The following is a 20,256-nucleotide window of genomic DNA, read 5'->3' as shown; positions in this document are numbered from 1 at the left end:
TATAGTTGGGAAAGAATTTGAGAGAATTGTGATTTTTTTCTATGAAAAATTACAAATAAAATAAAGTCGCACTGCAAGACAGTAAATTATGTTCTATGAATAGCATTTAAGATTCTATAATCTATTCACGAGTGTTCAACCAGCTAAAATACATGATATTAATTCGCACACGCAACCTCAATTTTGGTCAAATAATAGAATACAAGTCAAATCAAAACCCGACCCGACCCGATACATCCATTGATTTGAATTCTGAATCCAAACGGGCCGTTCACATTGAATAGAGTTGAGCCCAAATTAGGTTTATGTTCTGATTGGCCCAAAAAAAAATTCCGGAAATAAAAGAAAAAAGGAAGTTATCTCATCAGAGAGTTGAGCTCGCTGCAATGGTTGTGCTCTCTGCTTCTACGTTCAATGGCTTTTCACTTTCCCACTGTTTCCCTGTAATTATGCTCTTCATTTTCCTTTCGTTTTTCCTTCATTATTTTATTATATTTTGCTCATTGTTTTTTTTTGGTTTTTTCAAAATAAATGCGTTCTTATTTTTTAAGATTCATTTGCAGAAAATCGAAGTGAAAGCTCAAAATCAATGGCGGACAAATTGTGCTATGAAGTCACAGGTTTGATTTTTATTTATTTATTTATTTTACCACATGAGTTTTATATAATTTAATATTTTTCGCTTTGTTGTTTGATTTACAGGATAATTCAAACTCGGGGAATTCAGGACGTGGTAATAGGCGAGTGTGGAGGCGGAGAAAATTGGTATGATTTTGAAACCCTAATTTTTATGCTGTAATGTGTTGTTGTACACAGTCAAATTCGAATGCTCAACAGTGTAAAAAGTGGAGGGCTGAATTTTGAGTTAATTATTTCCAATCATAGAGATTAGGGATTGTTTGGCTGAGGGATATAATTAAGCGTTAGAACTTAGAAGAAGGGAATATCATAACCAAGAACCCTAATTTGGAAAAAAATGCTACTTAATTTGTTTGAAAACAGTAAATACTAAAGTAGGAAAATTTCGATTTTTTATCGGAGAATCGTAAGAAAAGGGCCAAATATTTAGCTTCAACTTCGGAGCTCAAACGAGTGATCATTTTCTTCACTATGTAGATCAAGAATTGATCTTGGGTTGGATTTTGTTGAATGGATGTCCTGATTTTGGTTTAATCTTGTAAACTTTGTTATCCGGTAATTGTTTCGCTCCATCTTTACGTATCAAAAATATCGATTTTTCAGACAAAGAAGGATGATATATTGGACTACCATATGGAAAGAGTCCCGTTTCTCGAGGAGCAGGTGAGGAAGATACGAGATACTGGAAAGCAACTGACAATGGACATCGAGAGGTTATTATTGTCCGAAGATAACAGGTTCGCTTTCGTTAACGAAATTGCAGCAGAGGCAAAACAATACGTAGAGAATAACCGCGACGAGTACGGTAGCAAAAAGGCAATTCTTCATGTACTCAGTAATCGTATGAACGATGCTGGATATTACCGAACCGATGGATACATAGAAGAGGACCCGTTTAAACCGGGTCCCGGTTACCTAAGAAACGAACTTTACGATTAGAACAATTTTCTGATGAATTTTATATGAGGTTATTCTGCGTGGAAGTGTGTTTAAATTGCGAGAGGTTTCTTGTATGTGCTATTTGAGGAAGATTTTCGTGTTTTATGCTGATTAGTGGAGATTACGGATATCGTGATGTAATAAACTACTTCGTTATTTTCTTGGATGAAACTAGATCAAATATATACGCTACATACATCCAGGTGAAATCGGCTTCGGACAAAAATCGAATGTGTTCGTTATTTTTGTGTGAATGAACGATCGATACTATATTACGTGTATTTCGTTAGAGATGTAATCGACTTCGGACGAAAATTGTTGACTTACTGTGTCACTATTTAAATATCTATCTATATACTATTTATTCCCCCATATGCATTATTGAGTGGTCTAAATTTTTGGTTTGGAGAAGCTTCAGTAATGCTTAATTCATATATATCTTCCTCAATCCCTACTAGTTAAAGAAAAAGGGGAAAGCCGAAAGTTTGTGATAAGGATGGCTCATGACGTTCCATTTGAATCATGGTTTGAATTTAACCCGAGAAACGAACTAAGGAAAAGACCGTTTTGCCCCCAGAATTAGCCGGGCAAATTTCATTTAATTTGCAAAAATTAGTAAAATTATGTATGTTGAGTTCTGAATCTGAAACCCCTTATCAGATAACAAATGGTATACACTACTACTAGTGCTTGTGAAATTGATGTGATGGATTTAGGACAAAAATATGAAGTGGAGAGAAACAACCTAGAAATGGCAGCATGCCTTATCTCAACAGTAACTACTATACATGAATATAATTTAATTGATTAGCATTAATTTAATTTGGTAAATGTACTTTGTGTAAAGGAATATGCATATTAAATCATACATGCACAAGAACAATATAATTTCTCAATTATTCCTCCTTCAGCAAAACAACAACTGATTAATCTCCTTTAATTTATTTCTCTGCTGCAAATTTTACTCTGCAACTAGTTAACAATACATTAAAAAAAAAAAAAAAAAACCTTATTATATTCCCTAATTAAAGAAAAACAAGGTAGAAATTAGCAGAGATTTGAAGCACCAAGGCTTCTATTACACAGTACATGATACTAGTAGCATTAATTTGTTATATGTTACTGGTAGATAAAATATAGCATATGATATGGTCCAAAACTTCACAATTATAACTACTTTAATCCAGCAAGTAGAATAATTAAATACTAATAAAATAATTATTAGAAAATCATGGATTTTTGCCACCACCACCTCGCTTCCCTCTTGGGTCATGCTTTGGATTAGGGCCTGCGTAATCGTAGTCTAATACTTGGACGAACCCCATTAGTTTTCTTGTTTTTGCTCTCACTTCTCCCTTAATAACGAAACGTGCATCCAATATTAGTATATATATATATATATATATATATATATATATATATATATATATATATATATATATATATATATATATATATATATGATAATCTATAACCGGAAAAAAAGCAAATGACTAGTCCATGTATATATTTACCTTGGGAAGCAAGTGGAGAGGGTTAGTTCCATCACTGTAGAGATTAATTATGCCTACAACTACATTGTACTAACCATTAAATATAGACTCCAAAACATTATATATACATATATATATATATGTGTATATATGTGTGTGTACAGATGAATACCTGAAGATAGGAGGAACATGAGTAGGAAGAAGAGGAATACAAGAGAACCCTTTATCCTCGTATTCATAATTAATTAATCGCGGTTGACTGTATAATTATCAAATAATTAATTGAATTCAAACTAGTGTTTTTTTTTTTTCTAGAAAGAATTGGGAGGGAAGCATGTGGGGGAAGAAAAAAGAAAGGTGGGGGGTTATATAAGCACAAAAAAATGGGCATGAAAAGTGTATGGTTCTGGTGCTACACAGCCACCCACCCACCAAAAAAGATGATGGGAATGCATTACCAAAATGCAAGTCAACTTCTTCACAATATACATATATATATATATATATATATGCATGTTACATCAAGATATATAGAACCCACACAGTGACACACATTCATATATTGTAAACATGCATGTGGACAACAAGCTTTACATGAATTCACTTTTTAAATTAAATATCACCCTTTTTTTCTTTTTTCAAGTCAATCTACTTTTCTTCCCATTTTTTATTCCACCGGTCGTCTAAAATCTGTCGATAGATATTGCGTGCTGATAGCAAACTCAAAACTATGCACGAGCGTAACTCGTGGGCTTATTTAAAAACGAAGTTTCACCAAAATATTTTACTATTACTCGTATTTATATAATGGTATACATACATACATACATACATACATAGAGTTGTTACAGTGAGAAAGTTAGTATGCAGAGTACTGTAGTACAAGTGAAGCTCTGGCTATGGCTTATTCAGCCACTTTAGAACTGTTGCCACGAATTGACTTGTCAATATCCAACTTTACTTGGATGTGGAGATGTCTTTCTATTTTATTCCATTTATATATCTTGCTTTTGACCTCTTATTTATCAAGTGGAAAAAATTATTCATCCATCTTTCGTGGTACAACATAACCATTATTTTAGTACGTCATCATCATATATTTTAACCCTTGTTTTCGATCTTCGATAACTACGAACTTCACCTAAAACTATTTAGATGTACTATGAACCAAAAGAGAAGAGGTACAACCACTTTTGTTTTTCGTTTTTCTATTATTGTTCTTTGTATTGTGAAATTTATCGGTAACACGTAATGCACTCTCGTCCTCATATTTTCATCTTTCGTCACTTCGATAAATCAATTTCGCAGGAGACGAAAATTGGCAGTGGCCTACCCATTGAAATCTATATGTGACTGATATTTCTCGAGGTGTTTGAGATATTTTAGAGCCATTATTCAGAGCACTAAAGAGAACAAAAAAGATAGAATTTTATAATTTGACTGAATGATGATTCTGTAATAAATTCACTGAGGTAGAAACTCAGTGAATTTGTCTTAAATATTATAGTAAAAATAAGCAATAAATAGTACATAAAACCGGTGGTCGTAACGAACCATGATTTATAAACATAAACTTTACAGAGCATAAGATAAGAGATAAATACCAGAGCCCACGAATACATTTGCCTACTGACGACAAGTGTTTCAATCCTATTCTTCGATGTCATCGCAATTTCATGACAAACCCAAAATCCAAAATATCCCACTGTTTGAGAATTCAAACAAAATATAGATTACATGTTCAAAAGGCAATGTTTTAAGGGGAATTAAATAAACTGTTGTGCCAGCAGAAAATAGCTGGCAAGAGCATCTTCCTCAAAAATCGACTCAAAATGACTTGTGAAAACCTAACGACTAATCATGATGAACAAAAAAATGCAAATGTAATGTCCTAACTAAAAATATGATGACACAACAACCTTATTCCATTTTACTGGAAAATGAAACAAGATTGTATCCGACTCGGACCTGACATGAAAAATATGATGGGAAAAAAAATTATGAATACGAAAGAAAAAAAGAATGGCAGGGTAGCTGTGACCTCCCAAGTATCACGAGATCAAAATTTGTTTACAACAATGTGGGTCCCCCAAGTTGACTTCAGGCTTGTTACATTACGAACAAGCCTGATTAAGCATCCCAGCGTAATTTGCCCATTTAGCCCATTCACCAACAACGACACTTCCATTTATCGGTCGTCAAGAATGAATCCGAGAAGCCCCCATCACCGACTACCCCCACCCCCACCCCCAACCCCCCCACCCCACCCCAAATTAGAACCCGACTCGATGATGCTTATGCATGAGTTAGTTGACAACAAGAACAAGTATGCTTATGTTGTCTGAAAATGGTCATGACATGACTGTTGTACAACGCGGACCCCGACACTGGCCCATGCCCGACCCGACCCGACCCCACCCAACCCGACCCCATATGCATGTATGCAAGGTAAAAGTTATATGCACGAGCGTACACAACCTCAAACAGATATAGCACGACTAATAGCCAACCTGGCCCACTCAGCAGATTCCTTGATCAAGTGGTCCTCCGAAGACAAACATTCATTTAAGAAGTCTTTGCACGACATGGATTGCTGAATCAGAGAACCGGCATTACTGCCCAAAGTATCTGCTAGATCTCCAAGTACTTCAATAGCAGTTTTCATCACAATATCATCCCTGCAGATCAAATGTACAGCACAATGAGATAACAAATCAAAAAAAAAAAACCAAAATAATAAGATGAGAAGTACACTCACATATCCTTCTCCATGTAAATGCTATCCAGGAATTGCAAGGCGTGGGGTGCGTATGGAATCAGGAGTTGGGTTTTGGGAGAGTTCTTGAAGCCCTGGAATATCCCAGAATATGCCTCTAAGATTCCATTCCTTAAGAGATTAGTATATTCAATCATTTCATCATCAGCACCTGAAGTGTGAGCAGACAACTCTGCAGCACTCTGCAGCATTGGCATCGCATACATCAAATACTTCTCAAAATTCTCGCCGATTGCTAGTGCTATGTCTCCAAAGCATGAAAAGATTGGAGGCTTCACAGATCGGTGCAACTGGTTGCTCGACAAGTCTTTTAGAAGCTGAGTCATTATCCCATCACAGTAAGGCAGAATCTTATCCTCCAATGCCCTGCAGATGTCACCCACAATACCAACAGTGACAGAACAAACTTGGTATTCCTCAAAATTCTGAAGACCCATCTCCAAATACTTGTAAAAATCAGGCATGTACTTTGCAAAGTTTGGACCTGTTGCATAGGCAAGTGCACCAATGGAAAGCATCGCTTCCTCATGGACAGTGGCACTTCTACAGGCAAAAACTCCTAAAAGAAGACTCATTATCTGATCTGCGTACTGCATGAAGGCAAACTTGGTGGCTTCTGATACCCCTAGTTTCTGGATGATGACCTGTAAGCACCCGCAAAGAAGGCCTTGTAATTCATTCTGTTTCTCTCTCTCATCAGACGAAAGTTTCTGAGCCTCGAGAGTCTTGTGAAGCTCTTGCATGATGACCTGAACAAGTTCCAACACCAAGCGAGCAGTTTCCTCAGTTGAACACCTCACTACTTCATTTAGTGTCTCGTAGGCAGACGACCTAAGGCGTGACTCCGCGGCATCTTCTCTGTGAGTGACATTAAGAAGGCACTGGACAATATCTTGAAAATAAGGTGTCAATGGTGATGTTGAGCCCAAATCCTCGTAGCCTTGGGTTAGAAAATAGAGAGCACCACATGCTTTCTCGGCAACATTTGGGGCATCTTTCATGCTCTCAAGAAGAACTGTGACTATCTGCTGACAGTTTGACGGGGTAATTATAGGATTCTCCACTGCTGAACCATGTAGAAATTCGAATATTCTCCCGAGGGTCCAGGCAGTTGTGTCCTTCACGTGACTGCTTGGATCTTTAGTCAATGCTGTGAGCATGAAATTCAAAGCAACATTTACAATAGGGGTTAATTTTTCAGGTGAAGGGCCTTCCAAAATGGAACCAAATGCATAAGTTGCGGCTTCTCTACGCCTCCAATCCTCTTTTGATAAATTTTCTTCAATAAATGGCATGACAAGTGGTACAATGTCATCACCCACAGTCCGCACCACCAAACCGAGGCAAGTTCCACCAGCCATTGCAAGATTCCAAGCACCTTCATCCTGATCCTGATCTTCTTCTTGCTTAAGAAGTGTCTCCAATAACAAAGGGACAAGTGCAGGGAGTGCCTGCTTGATGAAGTAATAGCATGGAACATCGGAATCTGCTGTAAAATCACCCCCATACTCTTCCAAAATATCAATTTCCTCATCACAAATAGAGCTCCAAAATTCAATTGCTTGAAGAGCAACCTGTTCCTCGTCTTCCCGAACAGCCTTGGATGTGATGTTGAAAATGTCTTGTATGTATGGAGCTAATTTCTCATAATACGTTGATCCAATAGAGACCAAGCACTCATAGGAAGCCTGTCTAATTTTCACTTCTGGAGAAAGAGTGGCCTCACAAACAACTCTCATTATGTAATCCCGCTCCATATCGTTGGAAAAGTTAGCTTGGGCAAATCCAAGAGCATTGTATAAAGCTCGGGTTGCAGCAAGCCTGACATCGATATTAGCTTCATTAGCATTCATGCCTTGAACCACAAGCGTAAGTATCTTATTTACTTGATCTTGCTCGATAGCGTCTGGAGAAACTTCTTCACATATATACCCCAGAGATTCCAGGGTAGCTTGCTTAACATGAGGCGGGACCTGGTGAACATTTGACAAGAGGGATCCTATGAGTTCAGGCCACTGCTTCTGCGGCAGTTCAATGCCTGCAACCTTAGCAATGACTTGCGATGCAGTTGACCTAGCATCAGATACAGTAGAAGAGAGGGTCTGTAACAAGTACGCCCTGATCTGGCTCTTCACAGCCACATCCAATGATAACCACCTCTGCACAAGCTCGTACTTTCTGTGCTGCTCCTTTGCATCCAGAGCATTTTTAAGAATCAGACCTGCTAGTCTACGGCTGTCAACTGGCTTCTCCTCACTAGCAAGCTCTGCTGAAAGAGATAACAGAAAAACAGGAAGGTTTTGCTCCTGGAACTGTTTAAGAGTTTCTTCGGCATGCTTCCTTACGGTTGAATCAACTGATTGTGCACTTAAAAGGACCTGGGTGACTTCCATAGCCATAATTTATCTGCCAACATCAAACGTAAAAGATTAATTACACGACAATGGGGAGCCAAAAGCAAACCGATTCAGATGAAATGAGCAAACTAATGAAGTTTCAAGAAAGATACAGCACATTTAACGGTTCACATCAGTTCCAACAAAAATAAATGTGAATAATTAGCTTTGACAACTGAAAACATTAGGGCACATTTTAATTCACTAAAATATGCAGAGAGAGGATTAGATTCACTAAAATACGCGGAAACGGCATTTCTTTTCCATTGCCCGAAAATCCATAAGATAACAGTCAATTGAACATAAAAAAGAAGTTGAATTCTCATCATATTCGACTATGCAGATATCAGTGCATATGTTTCCATTATGGACACGACAAGCAGAAATAAATCAAAACAAATTCAACGTATATTCCATAGATAAACACCCAACTGCTCAATGCAGTCTACTCCATGTGAGCATGGCAAAGCATTACAACACTACCATCAATTATCCAAAAATATGGTTTCAAACCTATCAAAAGGCATCAGGTTATACATATAAAATCAGCTCTACAATTGCAAATAAAATCAAAACGACCGATGCCAGCAGGTCAATACATAAACGCACAACAAAAACAATACAGAAGAATACCATGTTGATTCAATCAACATGGACTTCATCAACTAACAGTTCCGCGTGTTCACACAAAATAACTAAGAGATCATAATTTCTTGGCCAAAAGAATAAGAGTCGGCAATCGGATCAACCAAACAAGCAGATCCACAACTACCCCAATTATCAACAACTATATACAAATTCAACGATTTCGGGCGAAAAAACCTATATTAGATTAATTAAACACACATACCAAACAGCAGCAAGGGAATTAATGCAAAACCGTATCATAAAATTTACCTGATGAATAAATACGATGCGGCAGAGATATCGACAGTAGAGTTCGCTCTCTATCGGATAAAAATTCAGAAGCGGCGCCCCGGAAACCCTAATCGGAGTTTTTAGAAAAGAGGGATGTGTTTTGCTGTGTGTTTAGAGAGAGAAAATACCTAAAGTTGGCCTTTCAAACAAATAATATTTATTTTCTTTATATTCCCCGCGGTTTCTATGACTAATTTTTATTTATGCTTGGCTGTTATTGCCCGACCATGTATTATTATTTATAACTTGTGGGCCCCATTTGACGAAGTTTCTCCTTGTTATTTTACTCTTCCTCGTCTCTTAATTACTTGTCCTTGTTATATTTGATTTAAAATATTTTAAATATTAATTAATAGGGTATATTACAACCATCCCCTAAGGTATGGTCAAATTACGAAAACTCCCCAAATTTAGTAGAATCTTCGAGATTATATGGAATATTATCACTTATGTACCTAGTTTATCCCATTGGAACTCTACATTTTGAAGCAAGATGATCATAATATGTGTTTTTTGGCTTGTATATATTAGATAGTAGTGCATCGAAAACTGTATTTTTACACAAAACAAGTACAAACTAGAGCACATTCCACGAAATCTAGATGATTATGTTGAATTTGACACCACAAGGGTGGAGGTGTAAGAAAAAATCATAGTTGAGGGGGGTAGATGTAATTATCCAAACAAGAGGGGTTTTTTTCGTAAATGTACAATACCTCAGGGGGGTGTTTGTAATTTACCCTAATTAATATATGTAAATTTTTAAAAATAATTATTAATTAACATATAAACAAAATTAGAAGAAAAAAAAAATTGAATTGTATGGGCCGTAGTTAAAGTCAGACCAACCGAGACATGTAATTCGGCCCAATATGCTGATATTGGCCTTCATGTTTTATCCGCCAGTTTTAATTGGTCCACGTCATCACAAGTGACGCGGCAATTCCCTGCTGTTGGCCCACGCAAGCACCAGTGACGACAACTTTAGTATTCAAACCGAGGGGGGCGCGTAACTCGACAGAGATGATTCATACGCGCGTTCTGATTGGTCCACGTCATAGTGGATGACGAATGTACCTTTCACCCGAATTGCTATATATTCGCGCTCCCCAACCGTTTCCCCATCAGATTCAGAACTCTACACAAAGACACACAATACCAGGGAAGAAGGGAAAAACAAAACAGAGCAGAAAATCGAACGAAATCATTTAATTGTTGAGCTTCGCTGCAATGGCTGTTGCGTGGAAGAGACGCGCGTCTTCGATCATCTTCGCGGTCGTTCTGATCGGTGAGGGTTTCTTTTGAAATTTTGCGCACATTTTTTTATTTTTCTTCCTGAGATGAAATAATATTGGTATGATTATAAAAAAAATGCTTGATTTACTGCAGTTTGTATTTGCTTTATGTAAATCAAATATTTTCGTTGATAACGAACTGTTTGCGAAAAGGTTTTAGCCGATTTTTTAGCATTTTTAGTATACATTGATGCGTACTTTTTTTTTTTTTTGTAATTATTTTTTTCATCTGTTGGCGATGGAAATCAGAGTCTCTCACATGCTAAATAGTTTCAGATCTGGCTTGTTTAGAAATAGTTATCCTTTTTTCCAGATTCATTTAATATTTCTCCTCAATATGCATGCATCGTCTGCACGATTAGGGAATTTGTCGACTTACGAATTCTGCAATTACTGTATGATAAACTTGTTGCGTGATCTTCAAAATCATTGGAATAAATGCGTTGATAGGGCAATTGATTATTTGAAACAGGAAATTTGTTTGCATTTTCGATAGCAGCAGAGGAGGAGGAGGCTCCGAAAGTTGGAACAGTTATTGGCATAGACCTTGGTACAACTTATTCATGTGTGGGTGTTTACAAAAATGGTCATGTTGAAATAATAGCAAATGATCAAGGTAACCGAATCACCCCCTCGTGGGTTGGTTTCACCGACAGTGAGAGGTTGATCGGTGAGGCGGCAAAGAATCAATTTGCTGTTAATCCTGAGAGGACTGTGTTTGATGTCAAGAGACTAATTGGAAGAAAGTAATAATCTCATGCCTCTCTCTCTCTCTCTCTCTCTCTCTCTCTCTCTCTCTCTCTCTCTCTCTCTCTCTCTCTCTCTCTTCAATGTTTTGACTCTTTAACTCTTGCTACTGAACAGGTTTGAGGACAAAGAAGTCCAAAAGGATATGAAGCTTGTTCCGTACAAGATTGTCAACAGGGATGGAAAGCCTTATATACAAGTCAAGATCAGAGATGGTGAGACCAAGGTCTTCAGTCCTGAGGAGGTCAGTGCCATGATTTTGACCAAGATGAAGGAGACAGCTGAGGCTTACCTCGGAAAGAAAATTAAGGATGCTGTTGTCACCGTCCCTGGTAAATTTTTGGCCTGCGTTTTTTTGAATAAATGTATGGTTATTTAAATTGGTAATTATTGATTTTATTTGTGGAATGTTCTCTTCTGCAGCTTACTTCAATGATGCTCAGAGGCAGGCTACTAAAGATGCTGGCACAATCGCTGGGCTGAATGTTGTGAGAATTATTAACGAACCAACAGCAGCAGCGATTGCGTACGGTTTGGACAAGAAAGGTGGTGAAAAGAACATTCTTGTCTTTGACCTTGGTGGTGGAACATTTGATGTCAGTATCTTGACTATCGATAACGGTGTTTTCGAGGTTCTTTCCACAAATGGAGACACTCACTTGGGAGGTAGGGATTCTTCTCTTTCCGGAATTTCAACCCGGTTGCTTTTGTATCATTGAAGCAGATTTACACATAATAGAAACATGGAACTGTATAGTGACAACTGGATTCTCTGTTGCATCATAAATGATTTAATTGGGTAGTGGAGATTTTGATGCATTTAATCACAACATCTTTGTTTTATGCAGGTGAGGATTTTGATCAAAGAATCATGGAATATTTCATCAAATTGATCAAGAAGAAGCACGGCAAGGACATCAGCAAGGATCACAGAGCACTTGGCAAGCTGAGGAGAGAAGCCGAGCGTGCCAAGAGATCCTTGAGCAGTCAGCATCAGGTCCGAGTAGAGATCGAGTCTCTATTCGACGGTGTAGATTTATCCGAACCCCTCACAAGAGCCCGTTTCGAAGAAATGAACAATGACCTGTTCAGAAAAACAATGGGCCCCGTCAAGAAAGCCATGGAAGATGCCGGTTTGGAAAAACGACAAATTGATGAAATTGTACTTGTTGGAGGAAGCACCAGAATCCCAAAGATTCAACAGCTCCTCAAGGATTTCTTCGATGGTAAGGAACCCAACAAAGGTGTTAACCCTGACGAGGCAGTTGCTTATGGTGCAGCGGTTCAAGGAGGAATCATCAGTGGAGAGGGAGGTGATGAAACCAAAGGTACTGTCTGTTATAACCTTTTTTTTTAGCCGATGATTGTTTGTTTGTTTGTTTTTTCATTAATTGCTAACTCGAAACACAATGCTATGATCAGATCTACTTCTCTTGGATGTGGCTCCATTGACACTCGGCATTGAAACTGTTGGAGGAGTGATGACCAAGTTGATCCCAAGAAACACTGTTATCCCAACCTCAAAATCCCAAGTTTTCACCACTTACCAAGACCAACAAACCACCGTGACAATTCAGGTACTCGTCGAATTTATTCGATTCTTCCTATAACTTGAAAATATCACATTCCTATGTTACCAACCAATAACATTTTGTAAATGGACAGGTTTTCGAGGGTGAAAGAAGTCTTACAAAGGACTGTAGATTACTTGGTAAATTCGATCTCACAGGAATCGCCCCAGCCCCAAGGTTTGTCTATCTATATACAAGTATACTAAAATTCTTCAGAAATATTTTTTTGTCTAGAAGTCTTATTTATATCATTCTATTGCCTCTTAAATAAAACAGAGGAATCCCGCAAATTGAAGTGACATTCGAAGTAGACGCAAACGGTATTCTAAACGTGAAAGCTGAGGACAAGGCCTCCGGAAAATCCGAGAAAATCACAATCACAAACGAGAAAGGGCGTCTGAGCCAGGAGGAAATCGAGCGGATGGTTAAAGAAGCGGAAGAATTTGCGGAAGAAGACAAGAAGGTGAAGGAGAGAATCGATGCAAGAAACAGCCTCGAGACTTACGTGTACAACATGAGGAACCAGATAAACGACAAGGACAAGCTTGCAGATAAATTGGAGACTGACGAGAAGGAAAAGATTGAAACGGCAACAAAGGAGGCGTTGGAGTGGTTGGATGAGAATCAGTCAGCTGAAAAAGAGGATTACGAGGAGAAGCTCAAGGAGGTGGAAGCTGTTTGTAATCCGATTATTACAGCTGTTTACCAGAGGTCCGGTGGGGCCCCTGAAGGAAAGACGGAGGAGGATGAGGATGACCATGATGAACTGTAAGCGTTGCGTTTTTCGAACAAGAGATATTTAGCGAGCGATAGGCTATACACAGACACAGCTTGTTTTTTTCTTATTTTTTGGTAGGATATATAGTGTTTGAGTTTATTATTACATGTATTCCCATGCTTGGTGAATTTGTATTTCAATTCCCATGTGCAAGAGATATGGGATTTTTACCATTCTTCCATGAACCTCTTCTTAGAATTTTTTTTATTAAATAAAATAAGAAAAAATAATGCTTTAATAATAACTTCATGCCTTTATAAGCCCGGAGGACTGGAAGCTTTGGAACCATAACAAAAGTTGTTCTTAAACTAAAAATTCAAATTTAAGAAACCATAAATACAAGTTTAACATTCGAAGAGATGGAAAAACTCCGTTTCGAGTTGATAAACTTTACGAAACGGAGACTAGAAGATACTCTTCATTCATAATTGGAGAAAATATTTGTAATCGACAAACATAAAAGAGATTTAACTGTTCTATTTTTGCTATAACTTTTTTGTCTATTTGCAGTTAATCCAAAATATCCTTGCAAACGAATTCCATCCAAAGTACTATTACAAGGAAACAACCGTTATATCGAACGCAGAGATACAACAAAAGAGCCCTGTGGTTGAAAAATAACAAAACCCTGAACCCAGACAAAAGGTACTATAGCTGGGCATGTAAGCAAGTGGAAGTATTAATCCACAGAACAGGTCAAAAACACGAAATTACTACTTAGTCAGACCAGTTTAGCTTACAAGCTCCACGCCTTGCCAGCTCAGCTCACAAACATCCTTAGGAGCGTTCCCTTCGTTGTCCTTAATCTCTATGTCAGCACCTTGTTTCACAAGTAACTCCGCTATAGCATTTCTCTCGCATAATGCAGCATAATGCAACGCGGTTTGACCTTCATCATCCTGTAATTATAACACACGCATGAGAACGGTTGACAGAAACACTAACCGGTTTATTGTTTCTGCTTCTTTAACTTGTTATAGAACTTTCATAAGCATGTCAGAGAATGCAGTATCAAATAATGGAAGGCCATCACAGCCCCTCATAAGTCAATCGACGAAAATATAAGCGTTATCGTGCGGAAAGTGTAGTGGAAGTTGATGCTAACATTCACCATTACTAAAATAATTCAAGGTTCCATTTCGTTTTACAAAAGGTTTAGAACTAATGGGAGATCATAGATCATTTCCATTTTGGACACCACAAAACTTTAGAAAGAATAGTAACACTAGCTAGTTTAATCATATGATCTAATATATATATGAGTAGCACCTTTTTTGTTTTTTTCTTCGTCATATCAAGCAGATGATTTAGCAGAAGCTACTACAATAAATCAAATTTCGATCTACCTTAGCATTAACATCAGCATTCTGTTCCAGAAGCAACGCTGTGACATTTAAATGGCCTCGATCTACAGCCCAATGCAAAGGAGTACGACCCTCACTATCTGCAACATTTCGAGAAAATCACGTTGAGGCCAGAGAAGTAATTCAACTCCAAATAAATAAATTCGTCAAAATTCCAAAAAGTCTATTGGCTGGCCAGAAATGCAGGCAGGCACTTTAACTTGACTTTGACCTGAAAGAAAGGTCTTGATAATTGACAGAATTTTTCAAACCTTCCAGAATAAGGAACAAATTCAATACAAATTGACAGCTTAACAGTTTCAAGTTCAAGTTAGTGTTCCTCCTTCTCAGAAAAGGAACTTCTAAGATGGCAATTGAAAACTCTCATTCACACTATTAATAACTTATTTTCAATGATTATTACAGCAAAACAAGAATATAAAGAGATATAAGAAATTTCACATCCACAAACCTTTTAGATTTATAGGGACACCACTCTCAATGCACTTAAGCAGCTTCTCTTCATCTCCTTCCTGTGCAAAGGAATGAATATCATCCAACTTCCTGCGGAAAAAAAAAATACGAGAGACCATTCAAATCCTTGCTTTAGAAGACTAAATTGATGGGAAAATACAACTACGCAGACGATAAGAAACAATGTTTTGCAAGAAGCAGTTAAATGTTAAATCAGGAAAATTTGAGGATCCTTACATCTCAGACCCAGGTTCCTCCTCATATATGAAGGTACTAAAAACAGGTCCCATCGGAGCTTTGGAGCCTGCATCACTGCTCCTTGAATCTTTTCTCTTCTGCTACAGGATACACGGGAGTATAACGACAACAACAATGAGACTAGTGCAAACAAATATAAGATTCAGAAGAATAAAAAAAGAGGGAAACGAGCTAAGTGATACTGATCTCACAGTGACAGCACCATCAAGCCAGGTGGGATACAATTCAGAAACAATGTCAATGTACTTTTCCATTGCTTCTTCAGGAGGCATGGCGCCCAGTTTCTGCCATGCTTGCCTAGCACAACAACAAGGTCTTTCAACTGGTTAGCCAAGAGATCTTCATTCTCAAAGGGCAAAGACAATGGGCCATCAAACGTGAGAAAGAAACCACAAGCAACTGCAAATTACTATCTTTATCCATAATCCTATCAGTCCACAATTCTCATACATTAATATGTTAAACAAATTCCCATGCAACATGAATCCATTGACAAATAAAATTCTACGGTTCACGTGCCCTAAGCACAAACATGTACTACCTCTTCTATGAATCATATGTAAAAGTTTTTCAACCTTTTAGCCAGTAATTATTGTTTTTAAACATTTGTATTGCAATAATGGCTTAGCAAAACTCATTTTGTTATAGGGGATGACATAATGAACCAGTGAAAGCGCGTGTTGCCTCAAATGAAGTTTACTGAACTAGCAAAAAATTCATGTCACAAATAAGAGAAACATAACTAGTATCATGTTCACACACAATCACCATGATAAGTGGCAAATGATTCACATCAATCACAGTGCCCAAACGGCCATAATAACCGAAACAGATCAACAAACGAGAAACAACGAACTAAATTGGGATATGGAAATCGTGCATAAATTACTCATAAATTTACCATTTGGCACGAGCAGTCATTTTCAGAGCAGAGGGCTGTGGGGCAGTACAGGGTCCCTCAGTCGCAATCTTATACAGCCCGTAAAGCTGCAACTGCACATCGCTCGACACCTTGAGCCCGGCCCGATCAGCAGCTGTTGCGGCAACAAAAGCAGTCGCAGCACTAAATATTTCATCCAACTCAGTGCTCTCTACGCCCTCCCAATCATCATCACTGTCACTGTGATCGCTAATCACCTCGCTTCCGTCATCAGATTTGTTTCCGTCAATTAACGGCTCGTTTTCTTCAGAAAACCTAGACGACGACGAATCTACAGATCTCTCCTCGGCTGTGCGTTCGGGAGAATGAGCGCGCGTGATTCGGAGATTCTCGTCACGGAAGGCGAAGATTACGGAGAATAGCTTCGCGAGCAGGAATGAGAAAATCAAGCCGATGAACACCGATTGAAGGAGTTGATGCCAGTCAGCCATCAATTCAGATAACACCGAAAACAAAAACTAGATAAAAATTACACCAAAAGACGCCAATTCGAAACGGAACCCTACCGGCGTTACGGTAGCAACAGAAATTAGAGAGAGAAAACAAAATGAACAGAGGCTTTTTATCAATCAAGGAACAAAAATCAGAGAATTAAGACTATTACATGTACGCTTACATGAGAACGAATTTTGTTTTCTAAAATAGAATGAAGTGAAAGATTTAATTGCCGGCAGAAGCGACGGAGGAAGACGAAGAACAGAGAGCGCCTCCGTTAGAAGCAGAGTAGCAGATTCTACAGTAGTGTTTCCAACTGAGTTAGGCGGTATTACCTGCGGTTGTGTTCCTGCTGTTCTTTGCAGTGAGGATTCGATTCTGCTTTTGATTACAGAGAGGATTTAAGCTAAGGCCCGGATTAAATTGGGCTTTTTGGAAAGAGGGAAAAGGAAATTTAAAGGCCCGAATTAGATTGGGCTTTTGATAAAACGGAGAAGTGTATTTAAGATAAGGCCCGAATTTCATACATGGTGCAAAATAATAATAAAAAATTATTGCGCATCCAGGGAATCGAACCCTGGTCAGTACCGTGGGAGGGTACTATGATACCACTACACCAGATGCGCTTGTGTGTTATATTTTGAATACAGTTATTTAATAATCTAAATAATAGTTTAATTTAATAATAATACATTCGATAAATATCCAAATAAAATATAGGATAAAAATTACTAACAAGGAGCTATAGTAAGAAAATTATTTAATTAAAGAGTTAAATACAATCTTAAACCGGTGTGTGTTGATGTGTTCCACTCGCCGGCCAGATGTATAAATATTTAATCCTCTAATAAATTAACACAAAGGCGAAAAGGTCAGATAACCCTAATTCCGGCAAATTCCTCTTTCCAAAAATCAACAAAAATTCAGACCCATCGCAAGAAAAAAAGGGAATAGCAATGGAGAATTCAAACGAATCTACGTACTACGAAAAGGTGGACGGCCTCGCGCGGTGGGTGGGTATGAGCGTCGCGTCGGCGTTTTTCGCTTCCCTGGAGCGGTGCTCCTGCGTCAACCTCACCACCTTCGACACCGAAGACGACGACGAAGAGGCCAAGGATCGTCCTCTGATGCTCACATCTTTCCCCTCCGTCAATTCCACCGCCTCTTCTTCTTCCTATGCGGGGAATCATAATGTCAATTTCAACAATTCTTCCTCCGCTGTTGAAAATCTACCCGTCTGATTTGGATCGTGATGGTTCATCCCTTTATTATCGGTAAACAATAACCTTTTGTTCATTTACACCAGTAATTATGTGTAGTTTTATTTATCTGATTGATCCTCTTTGTTTCTGTTGTATTTTAATTTTTTTTTTTAGTTGATTCTGTGATTTCGTATGGGAATTAGATTTGATTTGATTTATTTCTCATTGTAGAGCATGGTTGTATTAGACGAAGTTTTTCTAATAATATTTTTGTGCATGCTTTTCTATTCAGCTGATTGCAGTTTACTTCAAAAATTTTTGTTGAATGATCTTCCATGATAATCGTTGATCTATAACTGATGTTTGTAGTTATCGTAGAATTGTTTGCAATGAAATTGTATGGAATGAGGAATCTGCTTGGGGAAGATAATTTTGAAAAATGCCTCCTAAAACCGAGGCACCCCATTGGGGATTTTATGCTAGAAAAAAATTTCATCTCTACTCTTCTCACAACATCAAAATGTGGTGGCAGCATAATCAAGTAACTATGTATCGTGTGGTGTGGCCAGAAATTAAGATTCGTTTTCAGCTAACATTTGCCCCCATTTACAAATTCTAAGACTATATTGTTGCTTGATGACACGGTCGATATTTACTGATGGTGAAAGGAATTATGTGCATAGTAACACTACTGAATTATGTTAATGTCCCAATGAGCACTGCTGACTATCGAAAAATTGTGACCGCTTTTTAAGAACTTCTAAATATGTACCGTGACCGCTTTTAGGAATGTAATTCTGGATACTTTCATAGTCTCGAAAGGTGTAAACCTCTACTATAGTAGGATTGTGTTTTTATTTTACTGGGGATGTTGATTCTAGCATGCTTCCAAACGAAAAACGAGAACACTTCGAACAAAATAAGAAACTAAAATGTGAACATGGCCACAGGTGATTTCCTCCAACTTTTTGCAGGGAATACACACTGGGGAAAAGTATAACCAATTATAGACCGATAAGGAAGAACGAATTAGTGTCCGTTCTGAATCCGGGTATATATGTAAGCGTAAAGGAGGGAATAAGGGAGTTTCGTTGTATATATTAAACTTATGAACCTTTTCGTTAAGTCCTGTAAAATATCTTAATGAAGCTTCATGATCGTCACTGGCATCTTCATTCATGATGATTTGCCATTATAACTCTTCATATCAAGTACATTATTTTTCCTAAACGCACCATGTGGTTAGTTCTTATTAATCCACTGTTATTTTATTTAATGGCACGCGGAGGGCTTTGAACCATGAAGCTCTCCCCACATGTAATCAGAATAGTGGAAAACATCAGTTTAGCATGAATTCCTGTCTCTTAGCTAAGTTTTTATTTAACATGTAATTACGATGATTTTGTAATCCGAAGATCAAAGTGTAGATATGATAAATGAAAGCAACCATATGAATGACTATGCACTTTGGATGCTTCTGTGCAAGTATTAAAGGTTGAAGACGAACATCTAAAAGTCTGAATTGCTTCTATACACAGTTGTAACTTGTCTGCGTTAACAATGCTCAATCTTTATGGTTTTTGATTGAACATGATGTATCATGTATTGATTTATCAACGCTTGCACATGAACACATACGTTGAAATATGCTCTATTGTTTTGTTATGAAGCAGTTAGGAGAATAAGATGCTGAAGCCAAGATTTGTTTCTTATTGTTTTTTTCATTTCAGGGCTTCTTGGTTACTATGTGTATTATTGTTGAAGTCTGGATTGCGGGCATGTGGAAGAGACGTACAGGCGGTGTTTGTTCATTTTCATCGTTTTTTATTCGATTGTACTGTTAATTGTTGTATATTTGAAAAGTATTTACTGCTGTGTGGTTGACCGGCGTTTACTTGTGCTTATTAATGTTACTTGCTTTCTCCTGCGCGAGTTTTATTGCATTCGTGTTTTGAGGGCACAGTGCCTAAAAAATTCCCGAGGAATTCTTTCGGATAATTTGACTTTAATATAATCAATAGACATTAATTTTTTTGAAGCAACACCGAAACC

At 37.7% G+C, this 20,256-nt stretch overlaps 5 protein-coding genes and 1 non-coding gene across 8 annotated transcripts; 3 read left to right on the top strand and 3 right to left on the bottom strand.

The window, feature by feature from the left end:
* Nucleotides 1–279: 279 nt before the first annotated feature.
* Nucleotides 280–1,950, top strand: PTAC7 (plastid transcriptionally active7). Of its 2 annotated transcripts, none has more exons than XM_012996826.2 (4): nucleotides 280–443; nucleotides 564–620; nucleotides 703–765; nucleotides 1,243–1,950. In XM_012996826.2, exons 1-4 carry the CDS (start codon nucleotides 387–389, stop codon nucleotides 1,576–1,578), a joined length of 513 nt encoding a protein of 170 aa, XP_012852280.1. In that variant the 5' UTR covers nucleotides 280–386; the 3' UTR covers nucleotides 1,579–1,950. The 2 variants fall into 2 exon arrangements, with proteins under 2 accessions (XP_012852280.1, XP_088675345.1); XM_088819219.1 differs by having other exon boundaries at nucleotides 306–443; nucleotides 552–620.
* Nucleotides 1,951–4,584: 2,634 nt separating this feature from the next.
* LOC105971770 (importin subunit beta-1) lies at nucleotides 4,585–9,366 on the bottom strand. The gene is made up of 3 exons (XM_012996652.2): nucleotides 9,141–9,366; nucleotides 5,830–8,253; nucleotides 4,585–5,749 (listed from the first exon to the last, which is right to left on the bottom strand). The coding sequence occupies exons 2-3, from the start codon at nucleotides 8,244–8,246 to the stop codon at nucleotides 5,551–5,553; spliced, it is 2,616 nt and encodes an 871-aa protein (XP_012852106.2). The 5' UTR covers nucleotides 8,247–8,253; nucleotides 9,141–9,366; the 3' UTR covers nucleotides 4,585–5,550.
* Nucleotides 9,367–10,172: 806 nt separating this feature from the next.
* LOC105971827 (luminal-binding protein 5) lies at nucleotides 10,173–13,796 on the top strand. The gene is made up of 8 exons (XM_012996733.2): nucleotides 10,173–10,449; nucleotides 10,929–11,202; nucleotides 11,321–11,535; nucleotides 11,627–11,869; nucleotides 12,052–12,531; nucleotides 12,626–12,780; nucleotides 12,869–12,951; nucleotides 13,051–13,796. The coding sequence occupies exons 1-8, from the start codon at nucleotides 10,392–10,394 to the stop codon at nucleotides 13,544–13,546; spliced, it is 2,004 nt and encodes a 667-aa protein (XP_012852187.2). The 5' UTR covers nucleotides 10,173–10,391; the 3' UTR covers nucleotides 13,547–13,796.
* Nucleotides 13,797–14,014: 218 nt separating this feature from the next.
* Nucleotides 14,015–17,376, bottom strand: LOC105971872 (acyl-CoA-binding domain-containing protein 1). 2 transcript variants are annotated; one of them, XM_088819216.1, is made up of 7 exons: nucleotides 17,184–17,360; nucleotides 16,529–17,069; nucleotides 15,819–15,924; nucleotides 15,607–15,707; nucleotides 15,368–15,459; nucleotides 14,899–14,996; nucleotides 14,015–14,451 (listed from the first exon to the last, which is right to left on the bottom strand). In XM_088819216.1, exons 2-7 carry the CDS (start codon nucleotides 16,996–16,998, stop codon nucleotides 14,284–14,286), a joined length of 1,035 nt encoding a protein of 344 aa, XP_088675342.1. In that variant the 5' UTR covers nucleotides 16,999–17,069; nucleotides 17,184–17,360; the 3' UTR covers nucleotides 14,015–14,283. The 2 variants fall into 2 exon arrangements, with proteins under 2 accessions (XP_088675342.1, XP_012852247.2); XM_012996793.2 differs by having other exon boundaries at nucleotides 15,607–15,704; nucleotides 16,529–17,376.
* A 181-nt stretch (nucleotides 17,377–17,557) lies between these two features.
* TRNAG-CCC (transfer RNA glycine (anticodon CCC)) lies at nucleotides 17,558–17,628 on the bottom strand. The gene has a single exon. It is a non-coding gene; the product is annotated as a tRNA-Gly (tRNA).
* A 200-nt stretch (nucleotides 17,629–17,828) lies between these two features.
* Nucleotides 17,829–20,136, top strand: LOC105971781 (uncharacterized). Its single transcript, XM_088819218.1, has 2 exons — nucleotides 17,829–18,276; nucleotides 19,935–20,136. Exon 1 carries the CDS (start codon nucleotides 17,959–17,961, stop codon nucleotides 18,241–18,243), a length of 285 nt encoding a protein of 94 aa, XP_088675344.1. The 5' UTR covers nucleotides 17,829–17,958; the 3' UTR covers nucleotides 18,244–18,276; nucleotides 19,935–20,136.
* The last annotated feature ends 120 nt before the right edge of the window (nucleotides 20,137–20,256 follow it).

Source organism: Erythranthe guttata, chromosome 6 (genome assembly GCF_056151865.1).
Source record: "Erythranthe guttata isolate IM_541 chromosome 6, IM_541, whole genome shotgun sequence".
Classification (NCBI taxonomy): domain Eukaryota; kingdom Viridiplantae; phylum Streptophyta; class Magnoliopsida; order Lamiales; family Phrymaceae; genus Erythranthe; species Erythranthe guttata.
The sequence above is the reverse complement of the archived record's forward strand: the minus strand, read 5'-3'. Positions and strand labels throughout refer to the sequence as shown.